Genomic DNA, 25146 nt, shown 5'->3' on the forward strand with positions numbered 1-25146 from the left:
GTAAAAGAACTTAGTTATCATTAAGCTAGTGTTGGAAACGTAAATTGTGACTAAGGTTTGGCAGAAGATTTTAATTCAAAACTTATGAAAACAAGATATTTGTACTACAATGCCAGAGCCGGTTTCAGCCGAGTTGGTAACAAAAGGGTTAAATATAGAAAGGAAAAGTAAATATAAGATTAAAGGTGAATGATAGATAGGAGAAAAACTGAAAGAGGAAAAGTAAATAAAGTTTCAGGTGAAACAATATCAGGTATTTGTGCATATATGTGGTTTTGGTCCAGTGAAGACAGTATTTTCCAGTTACATAATAGGGTATTTTTTTTAAATGTCTGTACTTCTCAAATATGATATTTAAATTGAAGCCTTATTTAGGAAAGACTTTGAAAATTCTCTACTTCTCTACTGTGCACGAGTCATCTCTTTTATTTCTAATTTGACAAATTCTGGATCATTCCAGGTTTTTTCACTTACTATAGTCCAAAACTGTTTCTTTTACTTTACAAATATAGTCAGTCCGCTTGTAATGTTCTTTTTATTTATGTTTAAAGGAGGATTTGTAAATGGTTTTTAAATGTTTCCTGTTGTGCTTATGTAAATGTTTATGTATTTCAACTAGGTTGGAGTCTGGAGAAGTAACTTCTGATTCATAAGTTACTGTTTCTAAAATGTTCAATTTGTTTGTTGGATATGTATTAGGGTTTCTGCTCAAGTATGCAGCCTTTAATTTTGTTGTAGGGTCTGTGCAATATGACCTAGGCCTTACAAGACTGAAAGCAAAGGTGTGACCTGTGCATAGCAGAAAAGAGGGAAATCCTCAAAAATCTTCATAAACATCAGATCAGAAATATTCAAGAAATGTAGATACTTTAAAAAGTACCAACTATACAACTGGAAAACATTACATATATGTACAGACACCTGATATTGTTTCACCTGAAACTTTCTTTTCTCTCTCGTCTTCTAGCTTTCCTCCTTCTAGCCTTCATCTATTTTTATGGTTACTTTTCCTTTTTATAACCATCTTTCCTTTCCTCCACCCATACTTTTCTCCTAATATTGATAGGTATATCCAAACTTTCAGATGCATCAACACAAGCCAACATGGAAAGATTGTGTTAAATTACAGTAAAAAGAAAATGAGAGAGAAAACAAAAGATAGAGAAACAGGTTTGTTTTCCATAATTTTGTCTAACTCACAGTGAACATAATTCAAATCTTTTCAATTTTATTCTCTTTTTCTTTTAAGAGACAAAATAGGGTCCTGTTTTAATAATATCATATATATTGCTTTCATAGACAGGTAATAAAAAAAAAGTAGCAATGTAAATAGTTTCTACAAAGAACTGCAAATAGGTAGCAGGTCACTGAGAATATATCATACCATAATGCCAGTCTCTCAAAATATCAGGCATACTAGCCATTACAAGAAATTTATCTCATTTTTATCTGTCACTTAATCAGTTATTATAGCAAATAATAAACTGACCCTCTCTAAACTTCAGCACCAAACTGATATAAATTAATTCTCGAATGTTTTTTGCATTTCATTTTTCCTTTTCATTCGCAACACTTTCCTTGTTTCATTCAGTATTTTTTATCTTTGTTGCATTATTCTTTCGCCGACTTTCTCGCTGTAAAAAGAAAATTGATAAAGAATTGTTAAATGATTGATAGCTATATACATACATGTATGTATGTGTGTGTGTGAGGGTGTACAAAAGGTAGCATAACTTAATTCAAGGTCAAGAGTATACTGATGATTAATATTAATTATTCCATTTAATTTATTTATTCTCTTATGACTTTAACTATACATGAATATAATGAGAATTTATTACTCTTGTAAATAAGTTTAAATATGAACATTTTAAATGAGCTTCATGCAGTTATTAACATTATCAATAATTCCACAAAATGAAGTCACTGAATTGAAGAACATTTAGAGCATATATGACAAAACAGAACACATGCCTTAACTATCAAGACAAATTTATATGGCACTAACACTTGGCTATTTGAAATTTCTCAAAATAAAATGACATCTATGAGGTATTGTTTTACAATATAGTCCATACAATTCACTCAATTCTTTGGATTTTTTGTCTTTTTTTTGTATTCAGGTAGCAAGCTGGCAGAATCGTTAGCATGCAGGGTGAAATATTTAACAGTATTTTACTCGTTGCTACACTCTGAGTTCAAAATCAACCAAGGTTGACTTAAATATAGGCGCAGGAGTGGCTGTGTGGTAAGTAGCTTGCTTACTAACCACATGGTTCCGGTTTCAGTCCCACTGCGTGGCATCTTGGGCAAGTGTCTTCTACTATAGCCTCGGGCCAACCAAAGCCTTGTGAGTGGATTTGGTAGATGGAAACTGAAAGAAGCCCGTCGTATATATGTATGTATATATATATATGTGTGTGTGTATGTTTGTGTCTGTGTTTGTCCCCCTAGCGTTGCTTGACAACCGATGCTGGTGTGTTTACGTCCCCGTCACTTAGCGGTTCGGCAAAAGAGACCGATAGAATAAGTACTGGGCTTACAAAGAATAAGTCCTGGGGTCGATTTGCTCGACTAAAGGCGGTGCTCCAGCATGGCCGCAGTCAAATGACTGAAACAAGTAAAAGAGTAAAAGAGTAAAGAGAATATTCATGTCAACCCAATTCCATATGCTATCTCTCAGTTTTAAATCCTGGGATTGTGTTGGCCACAGCAGCATTCAAATTTTTCTCATTTTGATTAATTTCTTGGTCATTCTTGCAGTATGCTCTAAGTGATTGTAATGCTGAAAAATCCACAACTGGCCCAAATGACTCTCCAGGATCTCCAGATAAGTTGTACCATTTATGATGTTCTTAATCTGATCTATAGCACACCCCCAACTTTTCCAGATATATAACTTCAAACCATGACATTACCATCCGTAAATGCTTATTTATGAAATTTGTGACATAGGCGCAGGAGTGGCTGTGTGGTAAGTAGCTTGCTAACCAACCACATGGTTCTGGGTTCAGTCCCACTGCGTGGCACCTTGGGCAAGTATCTTCTGCTATAGCCTCGGGCCGACCAATGCCTTGTGAGTGGATTTGGTAGACGGAAACTGAAAGAAGCCTGTCGTATATATGTATATATATATATGTGTGTGTTTGTCCCCCTAGCATTGCTTGACAACCGATGCTGGTGTGTTTACGTCCCCATCACTTAGCGGTTTGGCAAAGAGACCGATAGAATAAGTACTGGGCTTACAGGGAATAAGTCCCGGGGTCGATTTGCTCGACTAAAGGCGGTGCTCCAGCATGACCGTAGTCAAAATGACTGAAACAAGTAAAAGAGTAAAAGAGAATATACACTCAGATATCAAAGCTGAACAAATTAAATTTTAACTCATTGAACCACAAGATTTATTGCCAATCTAGCAACATCCAATTTCTATTCTCCTTGGTGAACTAAATATTGACATCAATTTTTCAGAGAAAATGTACATCCTTTTATGCTCAAGAAGTTTCACATACCCAAACAGCTTGAGTCAATTTTTGATGGAAATGATACCAACACTGCATGTGTTGTTGCTACAGAATTTTGTCTAAAATGCTATCAGCAGTCATTTTTATCTTTTCAATCAACAAATACTAAATCCTTTCAGTAGTGGGTGTGTGTAAGTAGCTTGCTTACCAACCATATGGTTCCGGGTTCATTCCCACTGCGTGGCCCCTTGGGCAAATGTCTTCTACTATAGCCTCAGGCCAACCAAAGCCTTGTGAGTGGATTTGGTAGACAGAAACTGAAAGAAGCCCGTTGTATATATGTATGTTTGTGCATCTGTGTTTGTCCCCACAACATCACTTGACAACCAATGGTGGTGTGTTTACGTCCCTGTAACTTAGCGGTTCGGCAAAAGAGACCGATAGAATATGTACTAGGCTTCCAAAGAATAAGTCCTGGGGTCGATTTGCTCAACTAAAGGCGGTGATCCAACATGGCTGCAGTCAAATGATTGAAACAAGTAAAGAGAGAATATATATATATATATATATATATATTATATATATATAGATATATGTGTATGTGTATATGTGTATGTATATATATATGTGTGTATATGTATGTATTTGTATGTAGGTGTATATGTATGTGTGTATATATATTGGTGTATATGTATAGACTAGTCTTCTAAGATTGTAGACATGAATCTGTAGGTACGCGTATGTATGTGTATATACGTGTATGTATGTAGATGTATGTATGTATGAATAACGCGTGGCGTGTATGTGTATGAGTGTACGAATGAGAGTGGTGTGCGTGCTAATGAGTGTGCGTGCGTGAGTGAGTGCTTGTGCTCAAGTAGAAAGATAAAAGGGACTAGCCAAGATGTTTGTGACCAGCGGTCAAAGATAACAAAAGTAATAAATGAAGATAATAAAATTAAAATTAGGGAATGGGTTTGTAATTGTATGTATATATGTGTGTATGTGTAGGTATGAATAGGTACACATATGTATGTATGTATGTGTATATATATGTATGTGTGTGTGTGTGTGTGTATACATACATATATGTGTATGAATGGGTACACATATGTATATATATATATATATATATATATATATATTATATATGTGTGTGTGTGTGTGTATGCATACATATATGTGTATATGTATATATGAGTATATAGGGACTTGTGTGTTGTGTGTGCATGTGTGTATGTGGATATGTGTGTGTATGTGTGGTCGTGTGTGTGTATATATACATGTGTGTGTGTATATGTATATGCATGTATATGTGTATGTATGTATGTATATGTATATGTGTATAATATATATATATATATATATATATATATATATATGTAGATATATGTATGTATATGTGTGTGTGTATATATATATATATATATATATATTTATATGGGTGTGTGTGTATGTATGTGTGTATGTATATGTGTGTGTGTTGAGAATTTCCTTATTTACCTAAAACTCTATTCTTCTATATATTTTTATATTTTTTTATTCTTTTTTTATTCTTTTATTTATTCTTCTATCTAATTTACCACTGACTCCTTGACCACTCCCCCAAGTATGATTTTTTGCGCTATGCCTACCCCTAAAAAGTCCCCCACCACCACCCCTATAAACCTGCCTAAAGGTATAAATGCCAATACAATTCTTGTTAACTAGCTTCCTGAAGATTTCTCTTGAATGAAACAGTTCTAGTCCTGTAGAAGCTCCTTCTATATAATAAATTAATTTTACTCTGCTATGTATTGAGTACCTTATTTACTGTGGTTAACCCCGAATCAACCCGGGACCTACATATATATATATATATATATATATAGCTGTCCTGATCAAGGATGGTGAAATAGTCATCCCTTTCTTTTAAGATGCCCACAACAGCAGGTGCGGAGCATCCAATTTCAGTAGCTACATCTTGAAAAGTCAATTTCAGTTTATTCAGTTGGACAATTCATGATTATCATCAACACCATGATCATTTTTACACCTGTTTCCCCCATATTTGCATGGGTTGATGAATCCTCTCCAACACAGTATTACACCGCTTACTGTATTCTTTTTATCACCTGTTTTGTGAAGTTCAACATCCTGAGAGCAACGTTCACCGCTTCTGTCCATGTTTCCTTTGGACTTCCTCTTCCATTGGATCCTTCTACATAAATCTCCTGGTACTTCTTCACCCACCTGTCAACATCTATACACATTATATATATCAGCACAGCCATCACTTTGGCACACTACAGTTCATACCTCTTACACCCAATTCTTCTATCAGCTCATTTATGCCTCATCAATTATGCATAGTAACATTATACATTCAGTGAATCATACTTGTTACATTTTTTTCCCCAACCTTCACACATCATCTGCATTCAGTACCCATGTCTCACTACCATACAGCATCACAATTCATTTCATATCTTTCACTCATAGTAGCTTCCAGATGTTTTGCCACCTTATTCTAATTCTGGCCCTACATTTTCCATATTACTATCTACTTGATAACTGGTCCCTCAGTTAGGCAAATTTTGAGAAGATCCTCTTCTTTCCATGTTTCTACATTCAACAATCTCCCATAGTGAAATCTTCTGATCTATTAGGGAAACTGCACCTCTATCATTTCAGACCATGCTTTCCCACAACATTTTGATTCATCCTTACACACTAGCTTAGAATTCAAAACACCTCACATCACTGATCCTCTTGATATTGAACACCAGCAAAACCCCTTCTTTCAGCTTCTCTCTACATTCCACATACTTAGTATCTAGTTTTTCTTCTAGTGATATAGTATTCCTCTTTGCTGCTTGCTTCTATTCTTTCCAGGCCTGTCTTTTAGCTTTTATGGTTCTATCCACAGTAGTATTCCACCACCATGTTGCTTTAACTTTAGCTGGTCCTTGCTCCAGCCACAGATTTGCTCTGTAGCTTTTAGTAAGTTATCTTATAAAAACTGTCAATTGTCCTCTAACTTATGGGTCTTTGTTATCTCCTCCCCTCCAACATAAACATCATTTAGAATCAATCTGAACATATATTCAGCAGGAAAATGTTTTAGCCTCCACACCATTCTCTTCCAAAATATCTTTTGTCTCTCAGTCTGCCAAACTTTTATTCTGAAGTCACTAGAGAACTATATAAGTGGTGCATTCTTCGAAGGCGGCGAGCTGGCAGAATTGTTAGCACGCCGGTCGAAATGCGTAGTCGTATTTCATCTGCCTTTACGTTCTGAGTTCAAATTCCGCTGAGGTCGACTTTGCCTTTCATCCTTTCGGGGTCGATAAATTAAGTACCAGTTACGCACTGGGGTCGATGTAATCGACTTAATCCGTTTGTCTGTCCTTGTTTGTCTACTCTATGTTTAGACCCTTGTGGGTAATAAAGAAACAGGTACATTCTTCACCAGGAAAGAATAACCAATTGTCTTTCCCAAATCCTGGTGTGAATGAAATCTATCTGGCATGTATGCTCACCTGACTGGAAGATGATCAAGTGGCTGATTGACTTCCTGAAATTTGTGTTCCAAATGGTTATTTTAACCCACATATACACCTGGTTGCATTTTCACAATGCAGAACCTGTTCCTACTTGTTTGGACATGAACTCACCAGGAAGCATCTGGCTGAGCATACGAAATGTTCAGCAGGTATTCAACACCTGTAGCTAACAGGTGCATACTGTCCTTCTCTTCCAGAATGTGAAAGCTTACCATAACGTTTAAACTAAATACAGTGAAATTTTAAGACTTCATTTTTTTTTTATGGGCATATATGGGTTAATTGCATCACAGAACTCCAGAAGCACTGATCTTGTCTTACTTCTAGAACCATGTCTATAATCACTATTTACACTAGAACAACCCAACATGTCCACTGGAGTCACCAACCAAGATAATGATGTTGCTGTTAGTAAAATGGTATGTAGCTTTGTAGAAGCAGTTCTTTTGCTCATCAGATCTTTAGACCTGATTATGGAACACAGATAGAGATAACAGCAGCTGGTGCTTTGATTACAGCTAGTCTAAGTTTAATTATACTGCCACATACTCTGGTTATTTCAATTACTTTATCCACTTTTCCCCCGCCAGAATGCCAACTCCACCTAAACAAGCATTGTTATCAATCCAGAAGAATTACTACTGATGTTCTTTGCCTTTGAGGAATCTAGTCATGGCTCCCTTTTACCTTACATTTTGCACACAACGCACATCAACTCACCGCTGCTCAAGCTTCTCTATAATCTCACTAGAACTACCTTTCAGTGAACCAACTTTAATGGCTAATAACCCTGACATTGTTAACCTGGTAAAAGGAGGATTCCCCAAAAGTAGGAGGTTGATACCTATTTCTTTACTACCCACAAGGGGCTACACACAGAGGGGACAAACAAGGACAGACAAACGGATTAAGTCGATTATATAGACCCCATTGCGTAACTGGTACTTATTTAATCGACCCCGAAAGGATGAAAGGCAAAGTCGACCTCGGCGGAATTTGAACTCAGAACGTAATGGCTGACGAAATACGGCTACGCATTTCGCCAGGCGTGCAAACGTTTCTGCCAGCTCGCCGCCTAGGAGGTTGATACCTGATGTCTCTTTCCTGCATCTGAATGGAATATGCGATCACTTAATAATGGTCACAGGGTTTTCAGACACAGATGTTCCTTCTCAAGCCATGCCAGGCTCATAAGGGCCGTTTTCCCTGTTTCAGTGGCGTAGAAATTCCCCCACCTGGATGGGACGCCGGTCCGTCGCAGGATTACTCACTTTTGCCAGCTGAGTGGACTGGAGCAACGTGAAAGTGGAGTGTTTTGCTCAAGAACACAATGAATCACCCGGTCCAGGAATTGAAACCACAACCTTACGATCATGGGTTCAACACCCTAACCACTAAGCCACGCGCCTCCACAGACACAGATGTTTCCATTCAGCCACCCCACTATAGTGTGCAGCTCTGGCACATTGAATGTTAGTCCTGTATACAGATTTAGTGTTTATCATTGCTGTGACACCTGTGGATACCTGTGTGCTTCCAGCTTTGGAATGTGGAGTCACATGCACTCTCATTGCTGAGAAGACGGACTTTGTCATCAATCAGACACTGATGGAATACCAACACTGAGTTGGAGTTTTGCAATTTTTACAGGTTGGATGCACTTCCAATCCTCAACCACAGTGTGTATTGGGTGCATTTTTTCATATCACCAACAACATATAACTCTGAGCACCTTTTCAAACTCCACCCATCTAACACCCATGGACATATTTACAAAGTCAGAAAACAGCACAACTCCCATGACTTCAGGAAACATGTTTTCACGCTGAGAGTTGCTGAAGCATGGAACAAGCTGCCGGCATCAGTTGTTAGTTGTCGGAGCACTGTACTGCATCCTTCAAAACTTCCATGCTTTCTGAGATTCGCCAATACTACACCTGATTTTCTCCCCTCCATACACACAAAAGTATGTATCTGACTCATGCATTGTTTGCTTTCCAGACATTTGTACATTACTGCTTATAATCTGACAAGTTGTGGTGCATCTGAGCACTGTATACAATAATTTCATTATTATTATTTTATATTAGGTGGCTTTCAGGACTTAAGCGTCCTCTTCACAGTTTTTATTCAGAATGATTACTTCCCAAAACAATCTGCTTTCACTATAGTTTACAGAAGGTGTGCCTACTCTGATTAGCTTTTTCCTCACAATGAATCATAGTATTATGTAATCAAATTGTTGTTAATAGTTTGTCTAACTTTGACTATCATACTGAATACTGAAATTAAAATACTTTTTTTTTTTAATTGTTAAATTAAGCGACATTCATTCATACTAATTAAATAATCTTTTACATTTAAACTTATAACAATTAAAAGAGGAAAAATTCCTCTTCTTTATATATATTTTGAATCCCATGTGATTAATTTATAATTGACATTTAATCATCACTACCTCACACTGCCTCTTACACCAACTCAAGTAAGGAATAAATATAAAGTATGAGAGAGAGAGAGAGGGGGAGGAGAGAGAGAGGGAGGGGGGAGAGAGAGAGAGAAAAAGAGAATTGTTTCTTACCTATCAATATCCCCACTCCATACCCACCGCTGTGTAAGATACTCATGATCATCTAAGGTGTGTTCAGTGAAGAAGTTTATAATGGTCATGTGACTCACTGACTGGGAATTTCCGCCTGTTTTAAATAAAGGCTATATTGGGCAATGATGATATATACTCTTTACTCTCTCTTTTACTTGTTTCAGTCATCTGACTGCGGCCATGCTGGAGCACCGCCTTTAATCGAGCAACTCGACCCCGGGACTTATTCTTTGTAAGCCCAGTACTTATTCTATCGGTCTCTTTTGCCGAACCGCTAAGTGACGGGGACATAAACACACCAGCATCGGTTGTCAAGCAATGCCAGGGGGACAAACACAGACACACAAACATATATATATATACATATATACGACGGGCTTCTTTCAGTTTCCGTCTACCAAATCCACTCACAAGGCTTTGGTCGGCCCGAGGCTATAGTAGAAGACACTTGCCCAAGGTGCCACGCAGTGGGACTGAACCCGGAACCATGTGGTTGGTAAGCAAGCTACTTACCACACAGCCACTCCTGTATGTGTACATACACGCATATATACATATATATAATAGAGGAGCTGTAGTTTGTTTTCTTTGTTACCGTAATAAATCAAATTAAATCTCCTCCTCTTCAGGCATTATGCTTATCTCCCCCTCCCCACTCTTTTCCTCCCCTACTGCCAACCGTATCATTGCTATCCTGTCATCCCTCTCCCACATAGCCAGGTTTCACAAGCCACAGCATTCTCCCTTTCCCCCCTTTTTGCATTCTCATGAACTCTCCTACTCATGCATCCTGGAAAATCCTCTAACATTCAATTTATATTCATGTCCTTGTACCTTGAAAGTATGCCCTGGCACATCACTACCTATTTCTTTATTACCCACAAGGGGCTAAACGTAGAGGGGACAAACAAGGACAGACATAGGTATTATGTCGATTACATCAACCCCAGTGCGTAACTGGTACTTAATTTATCGACCCCGAAAGGATGAAAGGCAAAGTCAACCTCGGCAGAATTTGAACTCACAACGTAACGGCAGACGAAGTACCGCAAAGCATTTCGCCCGGTGTGCTAACGCTTCTGCTAGCTCGCTGCCTGGCACATCACTACCATCTCTCTCTCTCTCTCTCTGACTTGGATAACCATGCATATCTCCTCTATGGCAAAACACCTGTTGATGTTCCCCTGTCATATTCTAACTTCTCATCACCTGGCTCAAAGACACCTCCTTCAATACATCACACCACCACCACCACCACCACCACCAAAGGATCTTTGTCTGGTAAGTTACTTGGTGAATTTATTGATTTTGGTGTCATGTAAAAAGCATCCAGTCTACTCTGAAAAGTGGTCAGCATTAGGAAAGGCATCCAGCTGTAAAAACCATACCAAAGCAGACCTTGCTGGTGTTGGTGCCAGGTAAAAAGAACCCAGTCTACTCTGTAAAGAGATTGGCATTAGGAAGGGCATCCAACCATAAAAATTATGCCATAGCAGACAGTGGAACTTGGCACAGTCTTCTGGATTACCAGCTCCTTTCAGACCATCTAATCCATACCAGCATGGAAGACGGATGTTAAATGATGATGATGATGGCTGTGTGAGTGCTTTGCATGAAAATGCACTGAACTATATCTGATGATGATGTTTGCTGACACTTCCAAGTTAACAACTTGTTTGGTAACACCAGACCTTCAAAGAAGAGTGGAATGAAAAATACCTTATTTGAAAAAAACCAGTAAGACTAAGTGACAAGAGGACATCTAGCTGTCATCATCATCGTTTAGCGTCCGTTTTCCATGCTGGCATGGGTTGCACGGTGCAACTGGGGTCTGGGAAGCCAGAAGGCTGCACCAGGCCCAGTCTGATCTGGCAATGTTTCTACGGCTGGATGCCCTTCCTAACGCCAACCATTCCGTGAGTGTAGTGGGTGCTTTTTACGTGCCACCGGCACAGGTGCCAGACGAGGCTGGCAAACGGAGGCCAGGCGAGGCTGGAAAACAATATCTTTATAACATGTATTCATTTGACCTATACTAGCACAGAGAAGCTGACATAAAACGGATGAACTAATACTTTAGCAGTAATTTAAGATAGAAAGATTTAAAGATAAAGACACTGATACAACACAAAGTATGTATTGCAGATCAGGTAACTGTGTTATCAAGTATACCACAGCATGCTTGTTATCACTCCTCAAATTAAATATTTTAATAATTTTGTATTTAACTGCTTTTCAACCTCAAATTAGTGCTTATAAGTTTTAATATTATTACAGACATCAGGTTTGAAGGACTCCGATGAACAAAGTAGTCCGGAAAAGAGAAACATGGAAGCTTAAGGATCCTTTGAATAGTCAGAGATAAAGAGATGTCCTAACTGAAGTATTTGAGCTAAAAGGGAGAGGAGATAGAGATGTATAGCATAGAAGACAACTGGAAGTTCCTGTAGGACAGCCCACTGAGGGTCATAGACCAAATCTGTGGCTAGTGTAAAGTTCCAGCCAGACCTAGGGTGACAGCGGTGAAACACAGAAGCAAACAGTAACATAGTTGCAGGAGTGGCTGGGTGGTAAGTAACCTGCTTACCAACCACATGGTTCTGGGTTCAGTCCCACTGCATGCCACCTTGGGAAAGTGTCTTCTACTATAGCCTTGGGCCGACCAAAGCCTTGTGAGTGGATTTGGTAGACGGAAACTGAAAGAAGCCTGTCGTGTGTGTGTCTGTGTTTGTCCTCCCAACATCGCTTGACAACCGATGCTGGTGTGTTTACGTCCCCGTTACTTAGCGGTCTGGCAAAAGAGACCGATTGAAAAAGTACTAGGCTTACAAAGAATAAGTCCTGGGGTCGATTTGCTCGACTAAAAGGCGGTGCTCCAGCATGGCCACAGTCAAATGATTGAAACAAGTAAAAAAGAGAGGTACGAGCAAAGAAACAAGCCTGAAAGAACTGAAAGTGTTGGGGTAGCAGAGAACGATAGCAAGAAGCTAGACAAGAAGTTAGGTGACAGGGGCATTTAGCTTGGGGAGAGACAAAAAGCAAGATGTTTGTCAATGTTCTGTGACATGAGAACCAGAGACATGAGGTGTTTCAGATAGCAAAATGGATGGAAGCACTCCGTCGGTTATGACGACGAGGGTTCCGGTTGATCCGAATCAACGGAACAGCCTGCTCGTGAAATTAACGTGTAAGTGGCTGAGCAGTCCACAGACACGTGCACCCTTAACGTAGTTCTCAGGAATATTCAGCGTGATATTCAGCGTGACACAGAGAGTGACAAGGCCGGCCTTTTGAAATACAGGTACAACAGAAACAGGAAGTAAGAGTGAGAGAAAGTTGTGGTGAAAGAGTACAGCAGATATCACCACCATCCCTGCCGGAGCCTCGTGGAGCTGTTAGGTGTTTTCACTCAATAAACACTCACAACGCCCGGTCTGGGAATCGAAACCGCGATCCTACGACCGCGAGTCCGCTGCCCTAACCACTGGGCCATTGCACCTCCACTTAAGATAGCAAAATAGTGTCTCAGAGAAAATCATAATATTGTAGGAGAGAAGCGTAAGCAGATGGATGATGGTACACTTGCACTTAGTCATTCTGTAAAGAAAGAGGCATGGAAGTACCACTATGAAAGGCAGCCAGATGTGGAGAATGCATGGAAGAAGGAGATTCTTCTTAATGTGGACCCAATAGAGACCAGCTATCCAAACTGATAGCAGGATGATAGATAAAGCAATTAAAAATATGAAGACAGAGAAAGACCCAAGCCCATCAAGAATTACAACTAAGATGATTAAAATATCTGGCAGCCTCATCATCTGTATAGTTCACTAGGGTGTTCAGGAAGGGATCATACCCAATGACAGGTGTGGCAGCATTATAGTCAACTGCTGCAAAGGTAAAGGAGATGCCTTAGACAAAAGTAATTACAGTGGTATCAAACTGCTGGACAAGGTCATGAAAGTTACAGACGGGATCATAGCACAACTAATTAATAAGCAAAGTAACCTTGATGAGATCCAGTTTGGTTTTATATCAAAGAGAAGCATTACTGATGCTATCTTCCTAGTAAGGCAACTGCAGAAGATGTATTTAGCCAAAAATAAACTACTGTACTTGGCATTTGTCAACATAGAGAAAACCTTTGACAGGGCTCCTCACACTCCAATCTAGTAGTTGCTGCAGAAGCTAGGAGTAGATGAGAGGCTGGTAAGAGTCATCCAAGCCATGTTCAGGGATGCTGTTAGTAAGATGAAAGTTAGCAATGAGTATAGCAATGAATTTAATGTGCAAGTAGAGTTCACCAAGGCTTGGTTCTCAGCCTCCTCTTATTTATCATAATCCTCCAGGCCCATAACAAAAGAATTTAAAACCGGAGTGGTTGGTGTTAGGAAGGGCATCCAGCTGTAGAAACTCTGCCAGATCAGATTGGAGTCTGATGCAGCCATCTGGCTCGCCAGTTCTCAGTCAAATCATCCAACCCATGCTAGCATGGAAAGCGGACATTAAACGATGATGATGATGATGATGATAACAACAAACTGAAGGCTATTATTGAAGCAGACCTATGCAAAACAAAGAAGTTGCAAATGGATTTAACATCTATCATTCCACAATTGTTTGATATTTGCTCAATACACAAAAATAGAAGATGGAGAAACGGATGTCACACAAGAAGGACAAAGTATTTTTAAAAATAACCATTATGGAGTCTGCTCTGGACTTCTTTTGTACAAGAAAATTTATCCATTTTCTGATCACAATGTGATATGTGACAAAAATAGATTCTATACAGCTAACAGTCTTCCATGCAGTGTCTGGAATGCTGTCAATTGTTCATTTTGGGAAAGTATTTTGGTAAAGCATCAAAATACTTCCTCAAGCTGAAAGAAGGTTATGGTCACTATTTGAATCATCTACTATTATTTCTTAAATTCCATGGAAACCATTATCTCAAAGAAGTATTGTTAGGAAATTGACAAGCTGCATCAAGAACTGTAATGTTTACATCCAACATTGGTCAGTCACAAGTAATTCTTCAGAGACTGGACAAAATGAACTATGAAACACTACTTTACCCAAGGATTAGGCTTCTTTCAGTTTCTGCCAGCCAAATCCACTTACAAAGCTTTGGTTGACCTAGGACTAAAGTAGAAAACACTTACCCAAAGTGCTGTGTAGTAACAATAAACCCAAGATCACACGGTTGGGAAGCAAGCTTCTTTTCCTCACCACACAGTCGCACCTGTGCCTATAGGTATGTCAGTGCACACACACACACACACACACATTCAACTTATGCAATAGAAGCAACTATGGATTAAAATCTTTATCTACAAGACATACTTTAGTGTATGTATATTGTTGAAAAACGAGATACTGCAATGCTCTTGGGAAAAAGTCTTTTTATAGAAAATCACAATATACTTGAGAGCTATATAAAACAATGCACATTTATCACTCTCACGGAAGTAATCGCAAGAGTGAAAGGTGTGCCTTTCACTGCTTTTGTGGCTTATCAATGCTAAACCCTTGGGTTCACTTCCAACATGAATTCACCTTACTCAGTCTAAAATATATAGAAACAGTAGAATAAACAATGGAAAATGATTTGCAAAGAGGCTGCTAGGCCATGCCTGTCACTAAGAAGCTGCACTGGATGGCATTGTCCCTTCACTATTCAATGGTGTGCCTTCAGATTTTGAAAATACAGTCTACAAAAATCTTCCCACAATACAAATTAGTGCTCACCCAGAATATCCTGAAACACCTACCAAGCACCAAAGTCTGCCAATGGGTTTGTGCTAGGCTGAATAAAATTCGTCTTGTACTAAATGTCTGGAGCTAAGAAAAATATCAAATATAATAGTTGAAAATACATATTATCAATTCTTACCTCATTTTTAAGACATTTGTTCAAAGCATGGTCTAAATCATTACAGACACCTAAGAACTTTTTCCAAGGGTTCTGCAAATTAAATAATGGTTTATTCCAATTATTATCACTAATAAACTGTTTTTAAACCAAACTTATATTCATCCATTCATTATATTTTCTTTAATTTGAATTCAATGAACTAGATAAAAATAGAAAAACTTCAAAAATTTCTTTTGAAAATCAAAGTACAATGAATGATTCTTTAAAGCTAATTAACACAAATGGTCATAAAGTACATTTGGCATAAACTTAATAAAAAATTTAAAAACTTGTTATAGTTTGTTCTAAGAAGGAAATCTGCCTGAGTTCCATCAATTACAATGTCCCAAAACTGCATAATCAAAATTCATATACTTAATAGAAAACTCAGGAATATACTATTTCTGTTTTATATCTATTTTGATATGCTATCATATTAGATACTCTTTTACTTGTTTCAGTCATTTGACTGAGGCCATGCTGGAGCACTGCCTTTAATCGAGCAACTCGACCCCGGGACTTATTCTTTTGTAAGCCCAGTACTTATTCTATTGGTCTCTTTTGCCGAACCGCTAAGTGACAGGGACATAAACACACCAGCATCGGTTGTCAAGCAATGTTAGGGGGACAAACACATACACACAAACACACACATGCACATATATATATATATATATATATATATACATATATACGACGGGCTTCTTTCAGTTTCCGTCTATCAAATCCACTCACAAGGTTTTGGTCGGCCCGAGGCTATAGTAGAAGACACTTGCCCAAAGTGCCACGCAGTGGGACTGAACCCGGAACCATGTGGTTGTAAACAAGCTACTTACCACACAGCCACTCCTGCGCCTATAATATTTTACTAATAAATATGTTCCTTTTGCATACTGTTAAAGCAAATGATTTTCTAATTGGATGCCCTTCTTGTAATTAATCACTCATTTATGAAGAACTGGAACCCTGTTTACCAACCAAAGTGAAGCACACACAGGCTTTTCTCATATCAATTTTAGCCTCAGCCTGGTTTTAACAGAGCTTGAAAATCTACTCCTAACTTTCACAATATCCACATTTTCCAAAGCAATATATGCTAAGTAAGGTCAGTAATCTTTTACCAAAACCTTAGGAAATAATATAAAATATATATAAAATATATAATTTAGAAATGGACAGGTGTCTTCACTACAGCCTCAGACAAGGTACTGTTATAGGAGTGGAAGAGAAGTAGCCTGTAACGTGTGTGTGTGTGAGTGTGTGAGAGAGAGAGAGAGAGAATTACGTTTTCTATGTTATTAACACTGAGCAAAAAGCTGTGTCTCTGCTTACAATCTCAGGTGGCCAAATGTCCCTTATTCCCAGTTTTCATTCTATCTTCTACCTTTGAAAGCAAGTTAACATTAGCATCCAAATATAGAAAATCTATCTCGATAATTTTCATCTAACACTTGTCAACATGAAAAAAAAAACAATGTAAAATCAAACAAATGGACAAAACTCAACAGAAACAAGTTCTTAGTGTTTGTAAATAGCTTTAAAAATCAATTACATAATGACAGGAAACTAAAAAAAAATTATCCAAGATTTAATTTTTACCTCTTGGTGACACACTTTGAGGGCATAAATAATGTCATTACACTCTCCTGTGTGAAGATGTGTGGACAGATCAGGATGCATCTGATATAAATACAGAAAGGGAAGGATGTGTTTGTTAAATATTTGTTGTCTGCTGATGTTAGGAAATTTTGTAACATTTTGATAGCATATTAAACAGAGACAATTTGAATGCAATTACAAAACATTTAAATTCTAAAATCAATTTTAATAGTCAGATATTCTGGTATTTTCTTGTAGCAAACTATTTAAGCATTATGCAAATAAAATAATCTTCTACACTTAGACAGAGAACTAAGACTCACACCTGTTATTAACTATGAAGATCTTTAATCCTTTAGCATTTAAACCAGTCGTAACTGGTCCAAATAATCTACCTGTTTTATGTCCAAGCCAGACAGGTCTGGCTTCTCACATCTACCGTACAATGACAGTTTGAAAATAGATTATCCAACAAGTGCATTTAGATGGTAGCTTGACCTGCAGAAAATAGTAGGAAAATCTCCCAGAAATCATACACTGTACCATTTTTAATATGAAAGGATACACTGAATAGTGTAGTCCTAGACACATCATCTGAAAAAAAAATGGGATCGTCATAGTTGGAATGCTTTTGATCAAAGGTATAGCTGTTCAGATCTGACCTAAGATTAAACAACAAAATTTAATCTCAAAGAATCAAAACTGTCATAGATTTATTATTGCTTGTTCACACTTTTTCGAAATCAGTGATGTATTTGCATTAGGACCCCTTCGCATCAAAGACCGGTGATTGTCATGTGCTGACAATGGGTAAATACCCAGAAACCCGGGTCCATGCGTATCGCGTCAGGTCGACGATGGGAAGGATGGCTTCCCTTTGCAAATACTGATAGGGCACAGAAAGTGTGTCAATAGCCAGCTGGAGAAGATGTTCTCCTGGGGCTACAAGCTACAGTAGCATCCACACTTAGTGGTTAGCCACATTTAAGTGACAAATATATTTCACAAGGTGAGGACAAATATCTGTCAAATATAAATAATGTAAAAAAATGGAGTTGCCCACAAAAGATCAAGAGGCAGCTAAAAAAAAATGTGATTAGAAAGATTGATAAATCACAATCATCCCTGATGAAGGGTAAAATGGGTTTGAGATGGGTACAATTACCAAATAAGGAAGAAATCATGGTAGCAGCATATAAAAAATACAATAAATACCTGGATGGAGTTATTAAGCCGCACCATAAAACACATGTATATAATAACAGAATTAATAATAATGTAAATAATGTTAATATAGTAGAGCTGAAAGAGAGACAAAAAAAAGACATTGTGGAAGTGAGGGATCTTCCTAAAATATTCAACCTGCAGATTGAACCATTTTTAGATGAAAAGAAAGAGGAAGAGGGGATGGTCCCAGTGGTACTAATGACTATCCCACTTGAAAAAATGAAATGAGCAAGGTAAGCTCTGAATTTTTCTTCCTTTTTCTCCTTAATATGACATGGCTTCACTACGTATTGGCTATCTGAATGTGCGTGGCTTGGGGTCGAAGAGGAAGCAGGCTTGTTTCCTTGACGACCTCAGGACACTAAAGAATAGATGTGATGGTTGCTACAGAGACCAAGTTGGGCAAGCTGCAGGCTTTCTCACCTCTCCTGGTCGGCTATGAGAAATCATGTTTCCTAGTCGGACCTGAGGAGGAGGAGGGGTCGTAGTTCTGATCCAGAAAAACTTGGCTCTGCAGACTCACACAATCTTTGTGGACCCAGAAGGCGAGTCGGTCATTCTGGATCTGACTTTCAGAGGTAGGGCCTTCAGGTTGGTTGGCATTTATGCGCCTAATGCAACAGGCAAACGGAATGAGTTCTACCAACGTCTGGAGAATTTCCTAGAGACGTCGAAGACTTTATTTGTGTTTGGTGACTTTAATGCTATTTTCGATGCATGCATGGATAGCGTTGGCTTGAACAATAAGAAATGTGACTCACGCCTTGTCAATCTGCTGAAGCAATTTAGGCTGGCAGATCGATTCAGACTTGATAATCCAAACATGCCAATGTGGACATGGATGAATCATGATGGATCAATCAGGTCTTATATAGATAGGATTTCAGTTAATGCTAGAGATAAGTCTAGTGTTAGTTGTCCACAGTTTACCTATGTACCCTACAAAGATCATAAATTAGTGACGTGTAGGGTGTATATAGATAAGGTTCACAGTCAGGGATCTGGCTACTGGAAGTTGAACAAGTCCCTATTGGATTGTGAAGCTTACTGTAGCCAGATTAAGGTGTTAGTTATGAGGACACTAACCAGCACTGTGTTAAATAACTGGTGGTGGAGTGCCCTCAAAAGAGCCATTTGTATTGAGTCAACTAGATTTAGCAAGCAGCTAAGTTTAGAGCAGACTAGAGTAGAATGGGATTTAGTCAAGGCATTAGAAGAGGCACTGAGAGTGGGCTCTGCACCCCAAGTTTTGGCAGCGAGATCAGGCTTGGACCGACACCTCAATGCCAAACACAAAGGATGCAGAGTTTGGGCTAAAGTACATGCACTGGGTCGCGAGAATATCAACGTAGCCAGGTGGGCTCGCTCAGTAGAAACCCAACGTGGCATGGATGCTACGATGAGGTCTGTGGTTAACGAACAAGGACAGGAAGAGATGTGCAAGGCCTTTCATGAGCACTTTGCTGCAATGTTCGGGTGGGGCAGGACGTTAGCCCATGGAGATACCCTATGGGATTTCCTGGCTGGTAGCCCATGACTTTCGGCACACAATGCTGAGTGCTGTGAAGGGCCAATCATGGCCAAGGAGGTTATAGAGGTGCTTTCCGAGTGGTCCCAGGACAAGTTGCTGGGATTGGATGGTCTAACTTACAAATTTTTTAAGAGTATGCCAGACTTGTTTGGGAACATACTAGCCAGTGTTTACGTGAATTGGCAGCAGAATGGGAGAATTCTCAAGTCTGTGAGCCGAGGAGTTAGGAAAGAGCCGAGCAAGAGGGATAACATAAGTAGTTTTAGGCCAATAACTCTGCTAAACACAGAGTTAAAGATTTTGGCCAAGGTGTTAGCCAAGAGAATGAGAATTGTCTTAGGCGACCTGGTGGGAGAGGCGCAGACATGTGCCATCCCAGAAAAGATGATGTTCAACAACCTTCATCTCATATGCTACACCATAGAGAGAGTGGGTAAAGTTCCTGGTAAGGTGGGGCACTGGTGCATTTAGACCAGTCTAAGCATTTGATAAGGTCGACCATCAGTAAGTATCTGGATCTGGCAGCGGTCCCCTGGGCAGTCTGGGTGAATGGGTTCTTCTCGAGCCCATTTGTGATTGAACATTCAGTTCGCCAGGGCTGCACCTTGTCCCCGCTCCTGTAAGTGCTGGCTCTTGAACCACTACTGTGGAGATTGGGGACGTTGGGGGAAGACCCACATGATCTATGTTATGATAGAAGTGTAACGGCATATGCAGATGATGTTACCATCATCATGTCTGATGAAGGGCAGCTACCTCATGTAGAAGACGCTGTCAAAGACTACAAAGCGATGGCAGGGGCAGAAATTAACCAAGAAAAATCAGTCGACTTGCAACTCAGCATCTGGTGTGGCAAGTCGATGCCTCCTGATAGTGTCGTCGGATGTTGGACAGAGGGTCTGGTTAAGCTGCTCAGGGTCTGGTTTGCATCAGATCTCCAAGTGGAGAAAAACTGGAGTGAGGTGACAGCCAAAACCCAGACCTGGTCTGGAAGGATGTTATCCTTGCTAGGAAGGGCTGAGGTTACACAGGTGTTTATAGCATCTGTGATAACCTACTGCCTAACCATCATGTCTTGCCCAGGTTTGTGGCTGAACAAGCTGGAAAGGATCCTTTTCCACTTTTTGTGGAAGGGGAAACCACCACTTGTGAGGCGCTGCATTTGTTGTCAGAAACTGTTAAAGGGTGGAATGGGATTGCCTTGGCTGATGATGGGCAAATGAGCGTTGAGGCTGAGACACCTCTGGCACTACCTGGATGGTGAGCAGGTGTGGTCACCACATACTAAGCAACTTTTTCCACAATTGGAGGCTTTTCAGGACTTAGGCACATGGATCAGGCAGAGGCCTAAGATGGGGGAATGACAGAGAGAGTGCAGACAAGCACTCAATCTGTTCTCCCGGGTGAGCAGTACCGGCAGTGAGGTTACCACTGCAGATTTTTATAGAGGGTTGGTAGAGTGTAAGTCTGACGACGTCCTGGGGGTGACTCTGGGCTTTGATGACGAACAACTTGGTTGTGCTATCGTTCGGCTTTACCAGTTCAGGAGAGGTTGTCCGGACACGGTTATAAGACCCCCACCCATATCCGAGTGAAACTGTTGCACACGCCTTCGTACATTGTGGGGAGTTGAGGGGATTGGTGACCTATGTCGAACAACTAATGTCAGATGGGGAAAGAGTACGACTCTCAACTGAGTCCATAGTTAAGAGTGTACAGCCTCCCCACTTCAACAAGGAAAAGAAGGCAGCCTTTTTCTGCGTAGTAGCCATACTGAAAGAGACAGCGTAGCAAACAAGAGCAAAAGGGACAGAGACAGGTCACTTCATCTCCGGACAGGGGTTGGAAAGTTGGTTCAACTTCCACCTCGTGAGGAAGATCCTTCTGGAGAGAAAGTACCTGCCTCATAGCGTGTATGAGAAAAGATGGGAAAATGTAGTAAGAAAGTTGCGTGTGCATGAGGCCATGCTGGTGTAGCCGGTCAATGAAGAAAAAGAAGGAAAACAAATTGTCTCGGCCAAATAACAAAGAAAAAAATGAAGTTTCAAAACTGGACAGGTTGGAATAGTACCCGGAGAGAAAGTTATATAAAATTTATTTTTAACTATACATTCATTAAAAATTTTAAACCGTATCGTTTTTATCATCCTGATCCTCATATTGTAATCACAACAGCATGCCCCCCCCCCCGTAAGACTGTTCATTGTTATTTCTTTATTGCCCGCAAGGGGCTAAACATAGAGATGACAAACAAGGACAGACAAAGGGATGAAGTCGATTACATCGACCTCAGTGCGTAACTGGTACTTTATTTATCGACCCCGAAAGGATGAAAGGCAAAGTCGACCTCGGCGGAATTTGAACTCAGAACGTAGCGGCAGACAAAATACCGCTAAGCATTTCGCCCGGAGTGCTAACGATTCTGCCAGCTCACCGCCTTCAAAGACTGTCCATTGTTTGTCCCCGACCCCTCCTTGTTATATGTATATATGCCATTATAGGTAATTAAAGAAATCATTCAGTGCCTGTTGATTCTTCAACATGCATTGGGTCAGGCCGCCGCACTTTACGCCAACTCCCGTTCGCCTTTCTTATTTCCTTGGAGACATGTGACTGCAACCAGAACATATTCATGTTATGCTATAAGCTTCCTTCAATTAACGCATTACCTCCAATAATAAAAGTTATGACTTATTACAAGAGCATCGTGAATTCTATTCTCTTGTTGTTGTTATGAGCAAAAACAGTGACTCCCTTTTCTCTCATACTGACTAAATTATAGTGTGTCATAAAGTCAACGTTACCACCATAAATGGATAACCCTGACACCACTATAACTCGATATGAGTAGAAGTCTGCTCTAACCTGTTGGAAGAGTTTGAAGCCAATGAAGACATATTCCCCCCCCCCCAATCTAGAGACAGGGATAAAATATGGGCGTAACTTTATGACCCAGAAACGAAGGGTTAGTCCATGGGAATAGCGTCACATTTCTTCTCCAAGCCCTGAAAGGTTCAAGAGTCAACGATCAGCACAGCAAGTCATAGTGATTGTGTTTTGGGGAAATCAAAGGTGTCATTTTTGATTTTCTGGAATATGGTTGTTCCACGAATAGCGTGTGGGTACACTGATACACTAAAAAGCTTAGAGAAACCATTAAAAGGAAGAGACCTTAACCGATGACTTCAAGCATAAAACTCTAAACCAGTCCTAGCCAATGACACATATCATAAAGTGTACTTAATTTTATTGAATCGAAACGTCTTCTATTTGTTTCGAAAATGTTTTTGTTTCAGATCGTAAACTCTGAAATTCTCGGTTAAACCTATTAATTCAGGAAGACCGTCCTCGATAGCCTTTGGCGGAGGTAAAGAATACGTACAACACCCGTTTTCGGCGTTACAAAAACCCTAACCCTACACACCGGGTGTACGTATTCTTTACATTCGCCCATTAGTTTGACCTTCCTCGTTTTATTATATGCACATGGCTTGGTTGTTGCTCACCACCAGTATGTCATTAAGTGGAAATAACTCTGGTAAACATCTTAAAAGGCATTAAAAAAAAGGTCTACTGTAAATATATCACATTAATAGCATTAAAGAATATATATATATAAATATATATATTTAAGTAGTTGAATGAATTATCTTATTAAGGATAATTCGAATTAACCGTTACCTGGGTAGCAAATTCACATCAGAAAAAACACGGTTGAAGTTACGTACCTAGGGCATAGGTTACGTGCTTTCGTGTGGGAATTTGTATGTTTATTTTAAAAATATACATATATGAAAGAATGGAGCTGAACGACGAATTAACAAAATTCCTTTATTTTCGACATATGTTTCAAAGGCTGCATATTCCTAATTGCGAAGGAATAAGGGGTGCATTATGCCGCTTTCTCATCAGGAACAGCAAGGAACTTATGTCAACATCAAAATGCACAAAAAACTTTTAGATATATATATATTTACTTATATATCGTAAAATACATTCATGCACCGTGAAGGAAATTGTGCCGATTTGAGCAAGGCCGCCTCTAATTCAAAGTAAACGTTTATTATATGCTATGGTATTGAATACAATTTCATACTTTCGCAACATTAAATGACGAACTTATATAATAAAAATTTTAGCTCAATATATTCTATAATTGTTACATAAACTATAGCAAAACATATTAATAATGAAAAAAACGCAAATAGCTTCTGTAATCCTATTAATAATTGGAGAGAAAAAATATTTCCTTTTACTAATTACGGATGAATGAAAACGTAGATCGATGTTTAATTGTGTTTTAAATTAAGTTACTTACTTCATTAAATGTTCTGGTCCGCAATTAATTTCACTTAATTAAATAAGACAGTAGTTTAATGTGCTTGAATCAGTTCATAACTTTCTGGTGCTTCCTGAGAAATTAACTACCAAAAGCCTTATGTTAACAGGAGGTGGTTAATTGGAAAAGCGCCAAGTTTTTAGTAATCTAAACACATTTAAAAAGCGGGACTGAAATTAGTAAACAGATGCTTCGACGAGAAAATAATAATAATGAGACGAGGAAAGGTTTTTTTGTTCAAGGGGGACAACTCAGATGACTATTATCATTTCAATGTCAAATATAGAACTTCTTTTTCTTTTGATACTCTAATGCAGTGCTTTTCAACCAGGGTTCCGCAAGAAGTTACAAAACTGCTAAAATCGGCAGTAATTTTTAATTCTCCTGTGCAGATATTACCCTTTACTCTCTTTTACTTGTTTCAGTCATTTGACTGCGGCCATGCTGGAGCACCGCCTTTAGTCGACCAAATCGACCCCGGGACTTATTCTTTGTAAGCCCAGTACTTATTCTATCGGTCCCTTTTTGCCGAACCGCTAAGTGACGGGGACGTAAACACACCAGCATCGGTTGTCAAGCAATGCTAGGGGGACAAACACAGACACACAAACATACACACACACACACTTATATATATATACATATATACGACAGGCTTCTTTCAGTTTCCGTCTACCAAATCCACTCACAAGGCATTGGTCGGCCCGGGGCTATAGCAGAAGACACTTGCCCAAGATGCCACGCAGTGGGACTGAACCCGGAACCATGTGGTTGGTTAGCAAGCTACTTACCACACAGCCACTCCTGCGCCTATATGTGTGCATAAGACTATTAAATTATTGCACAGGGGTTCCTCAAGCCAGTGGAATGTTTCCTTGGTGTTCCGCTCCAGCAAAGCGTTTGAAAAGCACTGCTCTAATGA

General features: G+C 39.2%; 1 protein-coding gene across 1 annotated transcript; it reads right to left on the reverse strand.

Moving 5' to 3' along the window:
• Positions 1–1564: 1564 nt before the first annotated feature.
• LOC115211006 (COX assembly mitochondrial protein 2 homolog) lies at positions 1565–24464 on the reverse strand. The gene is made up of 4 exons (XM_029779845.2): positions 24204–24464; positions 17128–17208; positions 15508–15579; positions 1565–1634 (listed from the first exon to the last, which is right to left on the reverse strand). Exons 2-4 carry the CDS (start codon positions 17206–17208, stop codon positions 1584–1586), a joined length of 204 nt encoding a protein of 67 aa, XP_029635705.1. The 5' UTR covers positions 24204–24464; the 3' UTR covers positions 1565–1583.
• Positions 24465–25146: the final 682 nt, after the last annotated feature.

The sequence above is a fragment of the Octopus sinensis genome, linkage group LG4, assembly GCF_006345805.1.
Source record: "Octopus sinensis linkage group LG4, ASM634580v1, whole genome shotgun sequence".
Taxonomy (NCBI): domain Eukaryota; kingdom Metazoa; phylum Mollusca; class Cephalopoda; order Octopoda; family Octopodidae; genus Octopus; species Octopus sinensis.

Excerpts from the sequence above, each read along its gene's own strand:
- LOC115211006 (XM_029779845.2), bottom strand. The coding sequence starts at position 17,208 with ATGCATCCTGATCTGTCCACACATCTTCACACAGGAGAGTGTAATGAC. Across the intron at positions 15,580-17,127 it reads TCAAAGTGTGTCACCAAGAG|AACCCTTGGAAAAAGTTCTT; the intron begins GTAAAAATTAAA and ends TTTAATTTGCAG. Across the intron at positions 1,635-15,507 it reads ACAAATGTCTTAAAAATGAG|CGAGAAAGTCGGCGAAAGAA; the intron begins GTAAGAATTGAT and ends TTCTTTTTACAG.